We start from the raw sequence: 19,932 nt of genomic DNA, 5'->3' as shown, positions 1-19,932 counted from the left end.
TACAGGGAGACATGACCTGCATGACCTGCTGGAACAGAAACCCTCCTTGCGCACTAACCATCACCCTTTAGTCCAGCGAGGCTTGGGTGAAGACAGCAGAAGAACGAATGAAAGACTAGCGCACCAAGAACAGAGGTGCGCTGCCCGGGGGGGACCCTTGGGGAGGGGAGGGCCGAGGCCGATTTCTCTGTTGGGCTCAGCCTCACCCTTCACTCCTTCACTCCTCACTGAACTTCCTTGGCCACAAGATGCCCCTCCCACCTGAGGGAGCCAGGAGGCTTGACATGCGAGTGAAGCCGCACACACTCCTCCATCGCCTTCCTAGGTCTCTCACACAAGCCCAGGTTCTCCCCGCCCTTTCTGTTTTCATCTCCAAATACATGCACAAAAGGTCAAGCTTCCAAGCAACTAAGGAAAAAACCTGAAAAATGGTATCTGCTCAGAGTAGCTAGTGAGATGGAGTGCACAATCAAAACTGCGGCGGGAGTCTCCTTGTTAAGACCTGAACGTGGGTATACACGGAAGGGTGCAGGTGCCCCACCCCCACGGAACACAGTTCACACACAGCCGCCACCAGGGCCAGCACCACCGTCCGACACTCAGAGAGGCTGCCTGGCCACCACCAGACAGAGGTCAGAGCCAGGAGAATGTGCCTGGGCTGCTGGAGAACTGGGCTGTGGACTGGGCACCCCAGGGAGGGAGGGACACACAGATGGCTAAATGGCAGCGAGCTGCAGAGCCAGAGGGCTTGCTCACTCTCCGGTGCTATTTTATGGCAACAGCTCTAAGTGGCACTTTGGTACCTGATACTCTTTAGTTCTTATTGGGAGAGAATGACATACCTGCAAAGAAGGCTGAGAAATACTCTTGAAGATGAGACACACAGAAGCCACAAAGAAAAAGGGATTAAGTGATGCAGTCAAAAGTGAGAAGCCTCAGTTATGTTCCTGATAAGGACGGAAGGTGTTTGGGTAGACAGCCAAGCCCGCATCGATTGACACAGGGCCGTAACGGGAGAGATTTCTTCACAGAACTGTTTTCCAAAGGGCTGCAGAGGCCACCGGTGAGGCGAGGGCACTGGGGCGCTTTCCCTGGCCACTACCTTGTGAACTTCTGGGGACTTCTTTCATTTCGTACTCTCACTACACAAGGCTAAGGCTTTCCACCGCCAAGGCTTGGCAAGCCCTTGCTTAAGGAAGAGGGATCAGAACCACAAAGCTGGCATGTGGGTGAAGACAGTGCCTCTGGCCTAGATCCCAGGGCACTCTGATGAGACCCATAGCTGGCTCCACTCCCCACCCCATCCCACTCTCCCCATGCTGCGAGCTGGGGCCGTCTGGGTGAGGAAAGCGCTGTGGTTCTGGCTCAGGGTCTGGCGCAGCCAAGGACTCTCCGTGTCCAAATGCCCCCCAGGATGGTGGCTTCCCTACCAGGCGAACTTTAGCTTCAGTCGTTGCTAAGCCCCAAAACACCTACCTCCATCTAGGATGAGAAAAGGACCCAGGTGGAGGGTGATGTCCCAGAGCTCATAATGAGTGTTTACAGTATTTGGATCAGCAGAGAGGATTGGATATGGAAAGGAGAAAAATCCCCTAGAAAGGTGTCAGGTAAGTCAGGGATAAAATTCCCCATCCTCGTGATGAATCGGGACAGCCAGTGCCCACAGCAGTTAGGACGCAGCCTCCTGCATCAGGCAAACCCGGGACTGCTTACCTAGGTGAGCCACTGCACCTCTCCACCTGGGCGTGGTGAGAGTCCATGCCTAACCCACAGGGATCCCTGTGAGGAGTAAGGCTCTGGGGCAGAGGGGCCACCCCAAGCCGCCTGGAAGTGTGCCTGCTTGTTAGCCACCACTGTCACACCCTTCATTCCAACACAGCATCCTCGAGGGTGCAGGAGACAGATCTGGGAGGCACCACACCCAAGGTCACCTTTCTCCCTGATCAGTGTGCCGTTGACTTGTTCTCGCCCCAGTCCCAGGCCAGTGGGGAGAAGGTTTTTTGCCATGAATGCAGACTGGAGGAGAATGTGGAGTGGGCTTGTGGAGTGGCAGGTCCCCATGGTCCTCCCGGGCCTGCCCGGCTTCCTCTCAGCCTGATGCTTGGCGACCCCCCTCACTGTTGGGGGCTGAGCCTGGGTCCCTGGGGAGGATGGTGACACATGGGCCACACAGGAAGGATTCAGAACCTTCCAGGCTCTGTCCTGGGGGCCTGCGATCTTCTTGCCTCTTGCACGCTGCAGAGTTAACTCAATTTTGGTGACCAGGACTGGACTGATCTAGTCAGTAAACTGGATGCATTTGCTCAGAATGACCCGGCCACCAAGACTTTCCATATGACTTGCCTGACTTTTGAAAGATGACCCTAGTATAATGTCCCATGGACCACAGGAAGACATTGTTCAAACTCGAGGCTTTTTTTTTTTTTTTTTTTTTTTTGAGAGGGAGTCTCCCTCTGTCACCCAGGCTGGAGGGCAGTGGCACGATCTTGGCTCACTGCAACCTTCACCTCCCGGGTTCAAGCTATTTTCCTGCTCAGCCTCCCAAGTAGCTGGGACTACAGGTGCTCACTACCATGCCCAGCTAATTTTTCTATTTTTAGTAGAGATGAGGTTTCATCATATTGGCCAGGCTGGTCTCAATCTTCTGAGCTTGTGATCCGCCCGCCTTGGTCTCCCAAAGTGCTGGGATTACAGGCGTGAGCCACCGCACCCTGTCTGTTCCCTGACCTTTTAAACAAATTCACGTATTAACAGAGAATCAACATCTAAATAGACTTTTATTTTTATTTTACTTGTTTGGACAGAAAAGAAAATTCATCGGCTTTCATTAGAGTCTCCTTAAGTGTTGGAAACACATTAAACTCAGAAATAGTGGACCTTGTAGAAAAGCATCACAAATTAAAAATATATTTCTCCATGTGGTAAAAGTGCTTTCAATCCAATTAAAGGGCACGGCAAGGGTGTTTGGAAACACAATCTAAAATTTGGCCTGCAATCCGTGGCATCGAATTCCAACCACAGGGTGGGGGAGTCACCGTGATCTAGAGCACAGGAACCACGTGGGGCCCGGAGCATGCGGACAGCAACACTCGCAGTAACTGAGTGAGGACGAGGAACAGAGTCCCAAAGCCTGAGTAGAATAGATTCTGCATTTGTAAAAAATGAGGTGGTTACATAAACTGGGTTGAAAGGGGACCAGGTAATCCCAGAAATTCCTTGTTTCTGGTCTGTGGGGACGGTCAGATCCGCCCACCACTCTGGCACCGAGGCTTCCCCGGAGACGCATAAACCTGGGTTGGGAAAGAGCCCAGATCTGCCTGGGGACACACGAGCCTCGCTGCCAGCGTTGGGCATGCAGCCTCTCCAGTCCTGCGGTCAGCAACCACCTCCGGCCCTCGTGTCAAATCACACCTGACCAGGGTGGTCACCACAGTCCCGTTTTGGGGATTTTCAAAGGCCAGCCCTGTTGTTCTGAGGGGCCACTCTGAGAAGGCAAACAGGGTCACTCACTACACACGGAGGAAAGACAATGAGCAAATGGCCATCGCAGAGAATTCGGTTGTGTGTTTCAGCAATGCTACATATTTTTCAAGACAAGTAATTCTGCCAATGATGACATCTGCGACAAAGCTTAGGGCCCGCGGGCTCCCCATGGGCCTCGTGGAGAGCAACCACGTCTGTTCGGAAGCCAGCGGCCCTTCCTGGCCCTGCCACAGGCCAGAACACAGAACTGTGGTCATGCAAGGAGCCGTGACTGAGGCCGGGGTTGGTGAGGGGGGTGGAGAGGAGGGGACATCTGCCTTTTACATTAGATCTGAAGCAACAGTAAGAAAATAACCTGAAGATATATTTAAAAATAAAAAATAGCATCACCCTTCACTCCAATTTTTTGGCGTTTCCCTTTCTCCCCTGCCCACCAGCTAAGCAGAGGGAATGAGCAGGAATGCCTCATTTTTCAGAATGGGCACCCACTCCCCATTTCACTACTGCATACCCAGGATGCGTGACTTCTTCTAAGAGACCGGCTCAAAGGTGCTCACATGAGGCCAGTGCTGGAAAACTCCCCGGCCTCCCCCGACACCCAAGCCACTGTAACCAAGCAGGGCGTCTTTGCTTCCTTCAAGTCACGAACTTGAACCACGTCCCCGACGACTGCAGATCTTTAGGAAGCAGACGCCTCTCTTAGAGCATGCTCCAGCTCATTCCACCACAGGGCCTTCCTTTGCAGTCACAGTCCACGTTGCCTCCCAAGCTCCACGGATATCAGGAGAGAATCTGCCCTTGAGAACTTGGGTGTAGGTGCTCACCACGCTGGCGGCACTGTTTCCCGAGGGAGGACGTGCTCTTCTTGGAATGCAAATAAGGACAGCAACCGTCCTCTGATCAGATCCGTCCTGTCCCTCCAGAGGCCCCGTGCATCCCTCCCAGGCAGCAAACCATACACCAGGCCATCTCCGGGTCTCTGATGGGCAAGTTGGAATGGCAGGCTCTCCTCCCCCTCTCACCCCTCCCCTGACCGAGTCCTGCACCCCCAGCATCAGTGGGTCGGAGAGGCGTCCTCCAAGCCCAGCAGCTCTCTGACGAGTCTCTCCCCGAACTGCGCCCGGCTGTACCTCTTCACGTGGTAGGCGTCTGACATTTTGTACAGGATGTAGGCGTTGTTGATGGCGATGCTGATGGCGAACCAGAACACCTGCTGCCAGGTCTTGTTTGGTTTATGAGAAATGAAATACCTGAAGACAGAGGGGAGAAGAACAGCTGACCTGATGGTTCACGGCCCCCGGAGATGCATCCCAAACGCCCCCCTCAGCACGGCCCGTGCGACGCTGCAGGCTCGCCCCCGACAGAAGCAGGAGGGCTGTGGGGGCAGGAGTCAGGCTTGGGATGTTAGGTGAGCTCTAGCTGGGGGCTTTGTCACAATAAACTTCACTTAAGACCAAGGAAGTGAAAAACAACAAGGTTGCTGGAGGAGAACCCGAAAGCCAGGTGGCAGGTGTGCTGGGGTGGTGCACAGCCCCGGAGTGGACAGGCACCTGGCAGCCCCTCCAGCTTCCCTGCTTGCTGAATGCTCCTTGCAAGGCTGTGTTCTGTGTGTCCTGTGCAGCTGCCACTCCCTCGAGGCCAAGCTCTTCCTCAGCTCCAGGCCCCTGCAGGGTGTACCCTGTTCCCGAGTGTACCTTTGCCATCCCTGCAGATGGAAGTACAGAGGTCGCCCCTCTGGGAAGCCCACCTGGACCCTGAGGACACTGGCCTCCTTGGGAGCACCAGCCTCAGGCCTCACTCACTGCACTGTCTTCTCCATTTGTGAGTTTGCCTCAGCACCGTGTATAAAGTATGGGAGGATCAGTGTCCTCAATATCTCACGATGACTGAAATGCCCAGCACACAGCAGGCACCACAGACATCTACTCCACAAATGCCAGCTGTTTTAGAACAACCTCATAGAACACAGGAGGGTGCCGGTACATAGTAGGTGCTCAGTGAACTAAATGCCAATGTCTTTGTAACAACCTCATGGAATTTAGCAAGGTGCTGAGCACATAGTAGGCGTTCAACAAAGGTTTGTTTGATGAATCACTAAGGAGTGGGGCTACCTTTCACACACAGGCTGTTTTCCAGAGAGAACCAGGTCCTTGTTTTTCCCTCTTTATCATGAAAAAGGCCAGGAAGTATAGGTTACCCTCAAAGAGGGTTCAGTCAATATCCGGTTTTGAGTTAGTCCAACCCTGTTCTAAGTGGTCAGGCTCAATCCCCGTGATTTAATACTTTTAATGTTCAACAGCTATCATTTTTTGAGTTCCCATGATGGTGGCTATAATGGCACCAGGTCGGAGGTGGCATCATGGGTGTCTGGACGTCTGCACATTGTGGATCTTGTCTATGCTGTGTGTAAACTATGCATACTATGTGTATACTGAACATGAGACCACATCTGGTGATCTAAACAGGCATCCATATTTGAGAAAATTAAGGCACCCATGCTAGAAGATATGTGACTTGGGGTAGAAGTGCCCGAGCTGACGCCCAGTGTGTTAGGGGTGTGGGGGAGGACAGCAATTCAGGACAGAGGACTGGGGCAAGCGATGCCAATGGCTGGGGTCTGAGCTCACTGCTGAGGGACAGCTCGGTTCAGGTAAGCAAAGGGAAGGGTGCCTCTGGGCACAGGGAATGTGAACCTGGCATTGGGAGAGCGGAGGACGCAGAGTACCTGGGCAGAGGACTTCCACGTAAGCCCAGGTGTGCACAGGTGAGGCCAGAAGCCCAGACTGAGGGCAGGATCTTACCTCCCAGGGTCTTCGTCCTGCAGTTCTAACACTGCAGAAACTAGTGATCATCTGCCAAGACATCTATGCCGAGATGGCACAACTATGAGAGTCCTTCTGTGATGGAGGCACCTGGCCACTTACTTGCTGTATTTGTCATCGTATCTGCAGATGTAGCTCAGGTGAGCGGCAAACGCCTCCACGGCCAAGGGGCATGGGATCTCCCCACTCTTCCTTTTGATGATGACTCCTGAAGGCGAGAGACAAGATAAGCCCCTTCCTCAGCACCTCCTCCTAATGCCAATTTATAAATGTGCCTATCTTCATTCAGCTTAGCTGCCCCCGACTTAAGAATGAGCAGAGGAGGAGGATGGCGAGGAGGAGAAGGGGAGGGAGAGTTGAAGAAGAACAATCAGCACCAACCATCAGGTGCTTCAGAGGGGTTGAGGAAAGCATCAGAGTCAGGTGAATGCCACGGTATGTGCCAGCCCAGACACAGCAGCCCAAGTCATGGGGGTTCGCAGGCCTGCAGGACCCTGGCAGGCCTGAAGGGGCTCTAAGCAGCATGGGAAAGGGTGCTGCACCAGACTGGGCCTTGAAAGAGTGAAAGCGGCGACAGGACTCACTCTTCCCTCCCTCCCCCTTCTGCCAGGCTGGGTGAGGGGTGCTGGGAAGAAGAGGTGGTGGATGAGGTCAGAGAGCACCACGGAGCCCTTTCCACCTGCCTTCATCAAAGCCAAAGGGTGTCGGCAACTCGTCGCCCCACACAGGGTGACTGCAGAGTCACCCCACACAGAGCACTAGACCTCACTCCTCCTAAGTTGTGGTTTTGCATCCTTTGACAAATCTCCCAATAAGTGTGTGAGATGATGGATATGCTAATTACCCTGATCTGATCACCATACATTATCTATATCAAAACATCACTATGTGCCCCATGAAAATGTACAATTATTGTTTGTCAATTTAAAAAAGAAAAGGAGGCTGGGCACAGTGGCTCACGCCTGTAATCCCAGTACTTTGGGAGGCTGAAGCGGGCGGATCATCTGAGGCCAGAAGATTAGCCTGGCCAACATGGCAAAACCCCATCTCTACTAAAAATACAAAAATTAGCTGGGCATGGCGGCGGGTGCCTGTAATTCCAGCTACTCGGGAGGCTGAGGCAGGAGAATCACTTGAACCTGGGAGGCGGAAGTTGCCGTTTGCTGAGATTGCTGCCACTGTACTCCAGCCTGGATGACAAGAGCGAAACTCTGTCTCAAAATGAAATAAAAAATAAAAAAGCAAAAGGGTGTAATTATTATCATTATTTTTTGAGATATGAGGTCTTGCTCTATCACTTAGGCTGAAGTACAGTGTCATGATCACAGCTCACTGCAGCCTCAAATTCCTGGGCTCAAGGGATACTCCCACCTCAGCCACCCGAAGAGCTGGGACCACAGGTATGTGCTACCAAGCCCAGCTAATTAAAACAATTTTTTTAAATAGAGACTCACCATGTTGCCTAGGCTGGTCTCAAACTCCTGGCCTTACGTGATCCTCTGCCTGGGCCTCCCAAAATTCTGGGATTACACGTGCGAGCCTCCATGCTCAGCCAAAAGGAATTAGAGGCTCAGAAGCAGGAGGCAGCTGCCCTTTCCAACCCTCCCATCCTCCAGCTCCATCCTTTCATGCCTCCTCGAACTTTGGGGGCCCTACACCCTCAAACACCTTTTCCTCTACTAAGTACAGCTGGGAATGTATCCCAGGGGCACCGGGAAGGTCACGGCAAGATGAACAAATCCCATCGGCAGGGCCTGAGAAGCACACGGAGACCCATGAGCCCTCCCTGCCCCGCTGTCAAGCTACTACAGGCCATTCTGGCTTCCAAGGCCTGCCGTATGCGCCACCCACCACAGACAACGTGGAAGATGGGAAGGACGCATTCTTCCACACAGCCGCGGCCATTCAAAGGTGGCTGGACTTGACCTACCGTTTCCTCGAACCGGCCTTCCCTCACAGCAGCAAGGGACTATGGGCACAGTGCCATTTTTCTGTATTTCTTTTTTAAGGGATTAGCTCACAGGATTGTGAAATTTCAGCAATACTTAAATGGACACGGTCAAAGTAAAATGGGCATGTCCTTTGCAGGTCCACCGGAGCTTCGTCTGGGTCTAGCCTCCTCCCGCCCCCACAACTCTCACTGAGGGACTGTGGCTGAGGAGAACAGGGTCACGCAGATCCGCTTATATACACTGAGCTGGGCTCTTTCCTTCTTTCCTCAGAAACAGCAGCATTTCACACGGAAGAAACACTGGCCAGCTTGTGGGAACCTGAGCTGTCAGGCCTGCCCTAGAGATGCAGGACCGGGGAAGCGGCCCCGGCAATGCATTTCCTAAAGCTCTCCAAGGGCCAGAAAACCACGGCGGCCCCCACACTGGAGCTTTCTCCGGGCAGGAGACAATGGCCTCCTTCGCTTGCTTATGGAGCCCCTCCTCCTGAGAGACGTTCTGCTGTCGGGGGCCTGCAGTGGGGGGTTCTCCAGGGCTCAGCGTGCCAGGCTCGAGGGAGGGCGTGTGAGCCTGCAGTACCCGAGGACTGCCGTCTCTCTCTCCAATGCCCCTCCTGAGGGTTCCTGTCCCGGCACCTTATTTCAGCTGCATCTGCCTCCAAGACCGAGTGGGAGGAACCCCTTTTCACACACGGGGCCCCAGCACGTGGTCCGTGCAGGTCTCCCATCTCCAGCTACGTTTTGATTTGCCTGACCTCCAGTGACAACCTTCTCTGGGTCTCAGGAGCTCTGGCCCCTTTAGGGTTCCACGTGGATGTGAGCAGGTGACCGTCCCTATAAAGAAACGGAAATCCCCTTAATTCCTTTCCCAGGACTTCCGGATGCCCCGCTCTGAGTCATTAGTGTCTCTGGTGAGTCAGTCAGGGCTGCGCTCTGAAGATTCTCGGGGCTTCCCATAGCCCCGTCCGCATAGCCACCGACCTCGCAGCTTTTCACCTCCTGATTTCAGCCCAATAGAGCTGAGGCTCCTGGACTGCCACTGTCCCAATCTGCCTCACCACGGGACACGGGAGACCATCTTTAACTCTTCATTTCTTTCCCATCCTTTTTCATCATTTTAAATTTAACATGGGAGTTTCACCTTGAAACTGAGCTATTTCCACACCAGATCTGCATCCTCTCCTTGAGCATTTCCCCAGTTTATAAACCAGATCACTCTCCTCTCCCTATGATATTTTGGATTCTCAGATAGTACCCCAGCTGAAAAAGGCAAGGCAGCTGTCCTGTGACACCTTCTGATTGCTAACATTGGCAACATTAGCAAGAGGGAATCTGATAGTGACTGTCTTGACTGAGTGAATCACTGAGAACGGCGTGTACATCATGCACGACTTCGTGGTGGACGCTGTTTTCAATGCTATATGGGTCTGCACACATGTCTGTCTTCTCCGTGTCTGTCTCTGTGATGCTCAAGATCCACATGGCCCTGTCTTCCCATCTAACAGCTGTTCTGTCTTAACACCTTCCTCGGCTGTTAGTGGTTTGACTGACATTCCTGCTACCCTTCTGCAAATTTAAGTGAATGAATCAAGACCTGACTCATTCATATACAGACATTCTGCATTCTCATTAGTCTTAGTGAATCTGAATCCTAAATGGGCAGACTCCAGGAGGAAGATGACAGACCCAAGGTGGATTTCGGAAGAAAAGCAAAAGGTTTGGCTCACAATGGCAATACCCCTTGACATGTGACAGCATTTAACATTTTTTATTTTATTGAGACAGTCTCACTCCGTTGCTCAGACTGAAGTGCAGTGTCATGATCTCGGCTCACTGCAACCTCTACCTCCTGGGCTCGAGTGATCCTCCTGCCTCAGTGCCTCACCAACACTCTCCCCCACTCACCGAGTGTTGGTGAGCTAACTTTTTAGCTAATTTTTTTTGGGGGGGGATTTTTTGTAGAGATGGGGTTCTGCCATGTTGCCCAGACTGGTCTCAAACTCCTGGACTCAAGTGATCCTCCCAACTTGGCCTCCAAAAACGCTGGGATTACAGGTGTGAGCCATTGTGCCCAGCCTGCATTTAACTTTTTAAAAAGCCTGTGCAGGCCGGGCGCGGCGGCTCACGCGTGTAATCCCAGCAGTTTGAGAGGCTGAGGCCGGCAGATCATGAGGTCAGGAGATCGAGACCATCCTGGCTAACATGATGAAACCCCGTCTCTACTAAAAATAAAAAAAATTAGCCGCGCATGGTGGCGGGCGCCTGTAGTCCCAGCTACTTGGGAGGTTGAGGCAGGAGAATGGCTCGAACCTGGGGGGTGGAGCTTGCAGTGAGCCGAGATCACACCACTGCACTCCAGCTTGGGCGACAGAGGGAGACTCCATTTCAAAAAATAAAATAAAATAAAATAAAGGGATAAAAAGCCTGTGTATATGCTCACACTCTGTGATAAAAAGGTTCATGTTTCCTTAGAATCTGGAGTAAAAAATAATAAACCAGTTCCTAAAATGTTCATACCTAGTTACATATTTCCTAAAATTGGAAATTCTGCTCAACTTCAACCAGAGTATATATGGTCATAATAGAACAGAATATAACATAGAGCTGAGAAGCAGTCTTTGGAATATATGATGTTTCAGTTTATTATCTGAGATACATATATACATATTTGAGACAGAGTCTTGCTCTGTCGGCCAGGCTGGAGCGCAGTGGCGCAATCTTGGATCACTGCAACCTCCGTCTCCTGGGTTCAAGCGATTCTCCTGCCTCAGCCTCCCGAGTAGCTGGGATTATAGGCATGAGTCACTGCACCTGGCCCTGAGTGAGATTTAAAATAAATAGGAAAAGGATGAATTACTCAATAAATGATTTAGGCACAGAGGTGCAGCTGCTGGGTCAATCCACCCTGGCCACTTAACAACAACAACGAAATAGTAGAGGCCCACTTGAGGTCATGCGTCAAAATCAATTTGAAGTGGATTATGGTAAAGAGCACAAAATTATACCATAAAACAGCCAGGTGAACTTATACTTATCTGGCCTTGGGACAGAGGAGAGACCTAAAGCATGAGAGCAGAGAAGAAATCAACAGATCCGCCTATGGAGAAATGAAAACTACTTTTATGTTAAATAATACTAATCATAAACAAAAACAGCAGGAAATGAAATACAGAAAACAATGTCCAATAGGCAGAAAACTTCCTTTCAAGTGAATGAGAACATGACAAATATCTCAAAAGGAAAACTGTAAGGAACAGAAAGAAACCACTCGAAATTAGCCAATCAACACATGGAGAAATGTGTAACCTCTCCAGCAATAAGACTGATTGATATTTAAAATCTGGGGGCATCTTCACCCATCAGAATGACAAATACAGAATAAAAAAGTAGTGCTGGTAAAGCTGGAGGCGCACCCTGTGCCCACTGCGATGGTACAGAAGTACAGCCTGTACTTCACCAGCAACCTTGAACACATCACCAGAAACCTTGACGTCGGTCCCACCCTTTGACCCAGCACTTCCGCTTTTGGATTTACCCTGAGGAAGTGATCAAAGATGTGCCCAAATGTTTATGTATGAAGACATCACTGTATCATTATTAATACTGTGAAAAAGTGGATCACTGATAGGGACACTGGCTGAAGAAATTATGGCACACCCGAAGGGAAGGAATACTAGGTACAGAAGATGATCTCTCTTCATGAGAAAAAGAACTCTAAGATGTGAACCCCAAAACAGATTTCCTGAGGAGGAGCAGCTACGAACTTTACCTTCCCCCGGGCAATTTCCCGCTCATTTCAGCTACACCCAGGTCTGTGCCCACCTGAAGCACCCACCGAAGTGCTCACTGAGCAAGTGTGAACTTCCCCGGAGTGCTTTCCAGAGGTACCAGGGGAGGGGACAAGGGCCCCCAGAGGTGGGGAGGGAGGCTACAGTGATGCTGTGGTCATACTCTTTGGGATTTTTAAGGGATACTAGGATTCTGAACTTTATGATGTAAAATAGAATACTTTGGATCCAGAAACTGTAAGTACATTAAACACACTAAATTTCAACAGATTTAAAAATCAATTCCCCCATCAATATCCTCCTTACATGTTCCTTTGGTGTCTGCTTTAAGAGCTCCAACCCTTAAAAATAGGCTTTTAACATTTGTCATCTTAAATCCTGGATAGGATTTTGAACGTCTCCAGCTGCATTCTTTTCTCTTCATTATCTCCTTTCACTGAGCCCACATGCATGTGATGTCCTGCCTTGAGACACCTTTTCAGAGGCCATCACTTAAAATAATTTGGTGGGGCTGGACACGGTGGCTCATGCCTGTAAACCCAGCACTTTGAGAGGCTGAGGCTAGAGGATCGCTTGAGGCCAGGAGTTTGAAACCAGCCTGGGCAACATAGTGAGACCCTGTCTCTACAAAAAATATAAAAAGAATTAACGGGCACAGTGGTATGCACCTGTAGTCCAAGGTACTCGGGAGGCTGAGGTGGGAGGTTTGTTTGTGCTCAGGAATTTGAGGCAGAAATGAGCTATGATAGCACCACTGCACTCCAGCCTGGGTGACAGAGCAACACCCTGTCCCCAAAATAAATAAACAAAATAATTTGGTGGGAAGCAGTTCCTGCCCCTGACTCTCACACTTGTTCCCTGGAAATTCCCTTGCCCAGAACCAAGACCCTAATCACGGGAGTCTGGAAGTTCAACCCAAACTCTAGCCTTCAGCTTGCAAGGCCAATTCCAAGCCTTTCTTTTCCTTCTTCATCTCTGTTCTTCTTCCTCTACTTCCTCTTCCTCTTTCTTCTTCTTTCTTCCTCCTCATTTTTTTTTCTGGGTAGATGGGGGTCTTTCTATGTTGCCCAGGCAGGCTTTGAACCCCTTGGCTCAAGTAATGTCCTGCCACAGCCCCTTGAGTAGCTGGGACTCCAGGTGGGTGCCACCATGCCTGGATCAAACCTTTCTTCAACTGATCCTATACACAGCACTCAAGAGCACAGCTCCCTGCAGCCCTCTACACCCAAATTGAGTACTGATGCCCATCTGCTGGGGTCCAACGATTGCAATCTCCACTGAGGCATGATGCAACTTAAGCTGGCAGGAGGTGAAGGATGGGAATAAACTAGCAACATACATTAAACACAGATGCACAAACTGCACCGCAGAAACATACAGACCACACACACACATCACACACACACACACCATACCCATAACATAGACATGCACGTGTATACACACACCAAACATACAGACTACACATACCATACCATGCAAACATATACACACCACACATACAGACCACACACACACCATACCCATAACATAGACATGCACATGTATACACACACCACACATACAGACTACACACACACCATGCAAACATATACACACCACACCATACAGACCACACACACACCATGCCCATTAACATAAACACGTGTATACACATACCAACATACAGACCACACACACCATGCAAACTTACACAGCACACATCACACAAACAATACACACACTACACCCACCATACCACACATACCATACCACATACACACTCCACACCACAGTATACTATACCAATATATACACACACACCACACCCTCCATACTACCAATACATATCACATACACACTCCACACCACACACACATAAACACACACACGTCACAGAAACATACATATCACATACTCCACACTGCATACAACACGCCAATATGTACACACACCACACCCACCATACCACACATACCATACCGCATACACACTCCACACCAAAGTACACACCAATATATACACACACACCACACCCACATCACAAATGTGTATCACATACACACTCCACACCACATACAACATGCCAGGCAAGCTTACACTCCACACACACGTACATGTGAGAGCACAAATCCGCACACAAACACCGGGCTCCTTGGCAGTGTCCCTTTACTAGTGAAGGGGAAAGGGGCCTTTCTTTTCTACCTCATTTGCTGTCACTTGTCTTGAGGACAGCCTCCGGGAAAGGCAGGGGAGGCTGCCCCCAAGCGCTGCGCGGCCGGGAACATTTCTGCCAGGGCCCCTTCGTCCTTTCAGTGTTCTTTTCAGTGGTTTAGTGATGATTTCACTGTACGTTACTTTAAGCATAGGCTCCTCGCTAAGTAAGTCCCTTTGTTATGAATGGATTTTAAATCCCGAGTAAAATCAATGAAGAAATCAGGGAACAGCAGACGGACCAGACGGCGCACATCCTTAACTTCTAAGGAGGACCTTGAAAGATAAGAATGGATTTTTTTCCTCCCATCAGAACAGATTTGTCACAGAATCCCCGACGATAAAGTGAAATGCCATTCAAATGCAGCCCATTATCACACCCCATGTACAACCTGCGGGCTTCCCGGGGCTGCTTGAGCCACCTGCAAACCCCGTCAGCCTGGCACCGCTCAACAGCTTACAACGAACGGGGAGCTCTTCCCTCGCTGCTTACCCGCTGCTTCCACGCAGCCGCCACACTTAGGAGCGTGGCCCCAGACGCTGGTGAATAACCGAGGGTAGTCTGGTCCCAGAGCAGCACAGCCCACAGCGGACGCCACATCCACCGCAGCGCTGGGCTTGGCCAAGCTCAACCAAACCCAGCGCACCCTGCGGTGCCAATGGCGGGCCGGCACTCACCCTGCTGCACCGGGGAGTAGGCGTTGGTCAGGAAGCGGAAATGTCCTTTGTTGTACCAGCAGATCAAGGACATGTTCCCCTTCATCTTGATTTGGTACTGGCCCCGGGCCGGGGGCGTGGCTGGGTTGGTCAGCATGGACAGTGGGAGGCCGGTGCAGTCACTCTTCCGCACGCTGAGCAAGCCGCAGCAGTAAATCCCTGGGGGGAGAGGGATGACGGATCATACACTCACCGTGGTCGGAGATGCCAGTGGCTCCTCCACCCCGTGCACCCTCAAGGAAAGGATGGGACTGCCTGGTTCTGAGGCTGATGCTTGGGAGTCAGACCCTCTAGAGATCCCTCTAGAAGAGACTGCTAGAGTTTTGAGGTCTCGTATCCCTCTGTTGTCTCTCCCTGTGGCAATCTCCCCAGGTCCCTCCCTAAGAACATACAGTATGCTAAGACTGCGTGTAGGATCACAGCACAAGCAATACTGGCAGCAGCAGCAGGAGCTGTCACCTGGACCCTCGCTCAGTGTCCAGCACAGCACTACGCACGTGCACTCATCATCCCATCTACTTCAAGAAACTTCTGCACTCCATAGGTTATGGCACACACATTAGAGAAGAACTGAGGCTCGACAAGGGCGAGGACCCCAGACTCACAGCTGGGAGGGTAAAGACAGGCATGAAGCCCAGGACTGTCCAGCATCCTGGCCATGGTTACATCATCCTAATGGCATCACCAAGACATGGCTGGCTGCGAGCCCAGTGCTGAGCCAGTCCACACCGCACCCCAGGAAGCTGTCAGATGGAGCCCTCATCTCCTTGGGGAGGTATATTCAATGTGAAGGAAAGAACCATCAAAGAATGTGAACTAAACCAAGTGACCTTCCATGAGTGGGTGGAGAGCTTCCTGAGAGAGCAGGAGCTTGCGCTTGGTCTCTAAGGCCTGGAAGATTGGCATGCGGTGGCTGGTGGGCAGTAGACACCGGTATGAACAAACGTCCACCGTGGACTTGCTCACTTCCATCCTGGACTCGAGGCCTTTCAGGTCCTTCCACATCATGGGCCCGCCCCACCCTGCTGGGCCAGAAGGCCACAGGGGCCACAGGCACTCAGCTGCTCCCCAGCAGCCTAGAGGGGATGCAGAGACCCTGGGAGCTGTCTCAGCCTTTACTCTCTGCTCAGCTCCTGGAGGACTGACAGTGCCATCAGTCATCTGAACACATCACATATCCCACGCATCTGCTTTCCTCATCCCCGCATCCCACACTGCACCAGAAGAAGGACAGTTGAAAGAATCTTTCCCTCTTCCGAACTCCTTTCCTGGTAGCAGGTGGGAAGGAAGATGCAACCAGAGGTGCTTTCGAGTCTCACTGCTGAAAAGAGGAGGGGTCTGCTGCTCGCAGCTCCATTCCTAGCAACCGCACGTGACCACTCAAGCTACTCTCATCTTGAGATGTAAAAAGGAGAATCTGTTCTTAAAAACAGGGAGGAGGATGACATGAACAAGGGTAAGGGTGTCCGAAATCACCCATCTGGGGCTCAGTCTACACCACCAGCCAAAGAGAAGCTGCATGTTCGTAAGAGGGAAAGAAGAATATCCCAGCAGCACCCAAGTTTCCATGACTCCATCCCTTTATAAACACAGAAATTATTCTAGGAATGTCCTTTCTGGCTTTTATTTTACAACGGTCCGTGTGACTCTAGGAGGGACAACCAGACTCTCAGCTCCGATTCTTCTCCTCAACCTTGGCTGCCTGTGAGAGTCTCCCAGGGTGGGGGGACACTGGCCCCGACCAATGCGATTTGTGTCCTGAGGAGGCAGGGTGCAGCCACTAGTGACCTTCCCTGCGGATACGCTGGAGGACACTGCCCTCAGTCACGGCGGAGGAGGTACATGATGATGCCCTGGTGAAGAGCTCAGTCAGTTTAGACCCTTCTAAAAATAGGCAAGGAGATCTTTTTTATCTCTTACCTAATCTTCTCTTGAAAAAAATCCAAATTCCATATCTAAATATTTTCTTTCAGCTAGAAGATTCTTTCCCATCCTCCTCCTAATTCTCTGAGCCAAGACGCATCCCCTTCTCAGAACCACAGGAGCAGCACACCCAGCTCTTTGGGAATCATATTGATGGCCCGGGATAGTCCTCCGGCATCCCCACTCCACCTTGTCTGCACGGCATCCACCCCACTCGACACAGACACATACACACAGGTACACACACAGACACACACGCAGACACAGAGATGCACACACATACAGACACACACACACACACACAGATACAGACACACACAGACACATACATACAGGTACATATACACACACCCAGACACAAACACAGACACACACAGACACAAACACAGACACACACAGACACAAACACAGACTCACACACAGACATAGACACACACAAACACACACAGATACAGACACAGGTACACAGACACACACAGACACAAACACAGATGCACACACAGACACAGACATATACATACACACACAGATACAGACACACAGACACATACACACAGGTACACACACACCGAGACACAAACACAGATACACACAGACACAAACACAGACACAGACACAGATACAGACACACAGACAGACACAGGTACACACACACACAGATACAAATACACGGATGCACACACACATACAGACACACACAGACACAAACACAGATGCACACACGGACACAGACACACACACAGGTACACACACAGACACAGACACACACACAGACACAAATGCACACAGACGCACACACAGCCACAGCCACACATAGACACAAACACACAGATGCACACATGAACACACACACACACAGACACGCAGATGCACACAGACACAAAGACACACATAGACATACACACACACACCAACAGACACACACATACAGACAGACACACACAGATGCATACACAGACACACACACAGACATACACAAAGACAGACACAGACACACACACACAGACATACATACACACACACACACATATATCCCCTCTACTTTCAGTCCAGGTTGATGGTGTGAGGCAGGGAACAGGCCCTGGAACACACATAAACATCACACTCACAGTACCTGCACTCAGCCTTGCACAAGTCGGCAGGAGAGATGGCAGTCCCAGTTCTCACTCTGAGCTCCAACAGAGAACCCACCATTCTTCCAAAGCAGCTGGGTACTGTGCTTCAGGTACCCAATTTTCTCTCGCTTTACTTTCAGAGCCCCACTTCACATCGTCTGATCTCTCTACCCTTGATTCTTCCAACAAATAACTATTGAGCCCTGGGCTTTGCAGATGAGTAAGATGCAGCTGAGGCCAGCAAAAAGTGAAGTCCAGGGCTGCGGCCTCACTGCAGCTGCCAGGGATCCAGGATGTCAGCTGTCTACATCTCGTTACTTAAGAGGGTCTAGTTTTAAGGCCAGATGTCTGACTGCTGCTGAGCAAAAGGTTTGTAATTCTAGTCTAGTGGCTGCTGCAGGGGAGCTGGCACTTTTTGTGTTTCTCCTGAGTCGACCAGATCTAAATCCCCAAAGGCAGGACAAAGTGAAGGCCAAGGCAGCTTGCCACGGGGCTCCCTGAACTGGTCCAGATCTTCTTTTTCTATAGCCCCTATTTCCTCCAGAGCCATGGAAGGGTTGCCTAGTCTTTGCCACACATGCACCAAGCACCTGAGCACCCAGAGTACCTAAGACTTTTCTGAGGCTCACTGTACTGTTCCCTGTCTTCACACAATTCTTGTCTGTCTCCTGGGAAGGGGCCACATTATAGAGGATGGGTGAGTTCCAGAGACTTCCTAGAGCCTTACTAGGAGCTGTGCCCAGGGGACACAGGCTTTTGATGGCTGCGGATTTCCAACAGGGGACATACAAAGAAATGCCCCAAAGACCGGGCAGAGCTTGGCGCAAGGTCTAGACACGTCCTCTAGACCTTGAGCCTGTGGCTCACACACCTTGCAATCTCTAGTGCCCAGCAGGGTCCAGCACACAGGGTGGCTGAGATGCATCTGTTCCCTCAAGGAAAGGCCTCATCACCTGGCATCCTGTGGTCTGTGCTGGCCACCACGCATCTGTACCCCCACCTGAACCTCTTCCACTACTTTCCTGGGGGAGGCAGGGCCACGTCCCCACTAGCTCCCCACTTGACTTACCTTGCTTCTCAAACTCCTCAAACAGGGTCAGGCTGGTGATGCTGGGCCCGGTGAAGATGATGTAGTTCTTGCCTGCCGCGTTCCGGCACAGGCTCCTGGCCACCATGCTGTGGAGCTGGGGCTTATTCTTCAGCGCGTCCAGGCCATCTGGGCCCCCACCTTCCTTCAGGTGGACGTAAATCTTTAATAGAAACAGACAGAGGTTAGCGTGCTCACAGCAGTGTCAGGCTGGGAGCCTGAGTATTCAGCAAGCATGGGTCTCCCGGGTCTCAGTCATCAGACTGGGAGCCCGTGGAAAAGCCCCCATCATCTTTTCAGCTCACAGGGGCTCTAGGTCACCCCCAAGCACACCCCGTGGCCTTGGCAACTGGTGACTCAGCACCAGATGCTTCAGTTTGGAAAGGTCAAGGTGGAGGAGGAAAAGAACAAGCAGCCGCGGGTAATGGGACTGTGCAAACACATTCCCCAGCTTTCAAACACAGGAATGACTTAAATTCACTATAAATAAAGTTAAAGGCAATCTCACCTGTTAGGAATACACGTATCTGTGTACTTTCCATTTGAATACAGCTTTTTAATTGACAAGGTATGTTCATAATGACTGTTTAATTTGTTCTTTACAGTGACCCCCATCAGGCAGGCAGAAGAGGTTGATTCCCCTCACGGTGCAGAGGAGACAGGACTGAGGGCTAAACATTTGCCCAAGAGTCCAGGGCCAACAAAGAGGATGTGTGCGAGCAATTTTTAAACGTTGTTTCATGCTGCTTCCACGAACATCATCAAAGTGGTAGAGGCAGGAAAGTTAATGGATTGAAGAAGAGCATGTTCAAAAAATCCTCCAGTACAGGTGCAAGAAATGTGACTTAGAGAGAAT

At 51.0% G+C, this 19,932-nt stretch overlaps 1 protein-coding gene across 4 annotated transcripts in view; it reads right to left on the bottom strand.

The window, feature by feature from the left end:
* Nucleotides 1-2,758: 2,758 nt before the first annotated feature.
* The window catches only part of PGBD5 (piggyBac transposable element derived 5), a 106,862-nt gene continuing 89,688 nt past the window's right edge, over nucleotides 2,759-19,932 (bottom strand). For all 4 annotated transcript variants that reach the window (XM_065547782.2, XM_045391837.3, XM_073999031.1 and 1 more), the window contains exons 4-7: nucleotides 19,059-19,239; nucleotides 14,913-15,110; nucleotides 6,408-6,513; nucleotides 2,759-4,733 (exon numbers count right to left, since the gene is read on the bottom strand). In XM_065547782.2, coding sequence (XP_065403854.1) covers nucleotides 4,538-4,733; nucleotides 6,408-6,513; nucleotides 14,913-15,110; nucleotides 19,059-19,239 — 681 coding nt within the window. In that variant the 3' untranslated portion in view covers nucleotides 2,759-4,537. The remainder of the gene's footprint in view (nucleotides 4,734-6,407; nucleotides 6,514-14,912; nucleotides 15,111-19,058; nucleotides 19,240-19,932) is intronic.

This window comes from Macaca fascicularis, chromosome 1 (genome assembly GCF_037993035.2).
Source record: "Macaca fascicularis isolate 582-1 chromosome 1, T2T-MFA8v1.1".
NCBI classification, from domain to species: domain Eukaryota; kingdom Metazoa; phylum Chordata; class Mammalia; order Primates; family Cercopithecidae; genus Macaca; species Macaca fascicularis.
Note: the sequence above shows the minus strand (reverse complement) of the source record. Positions and strands in the feature narration are given on the sequence as shown.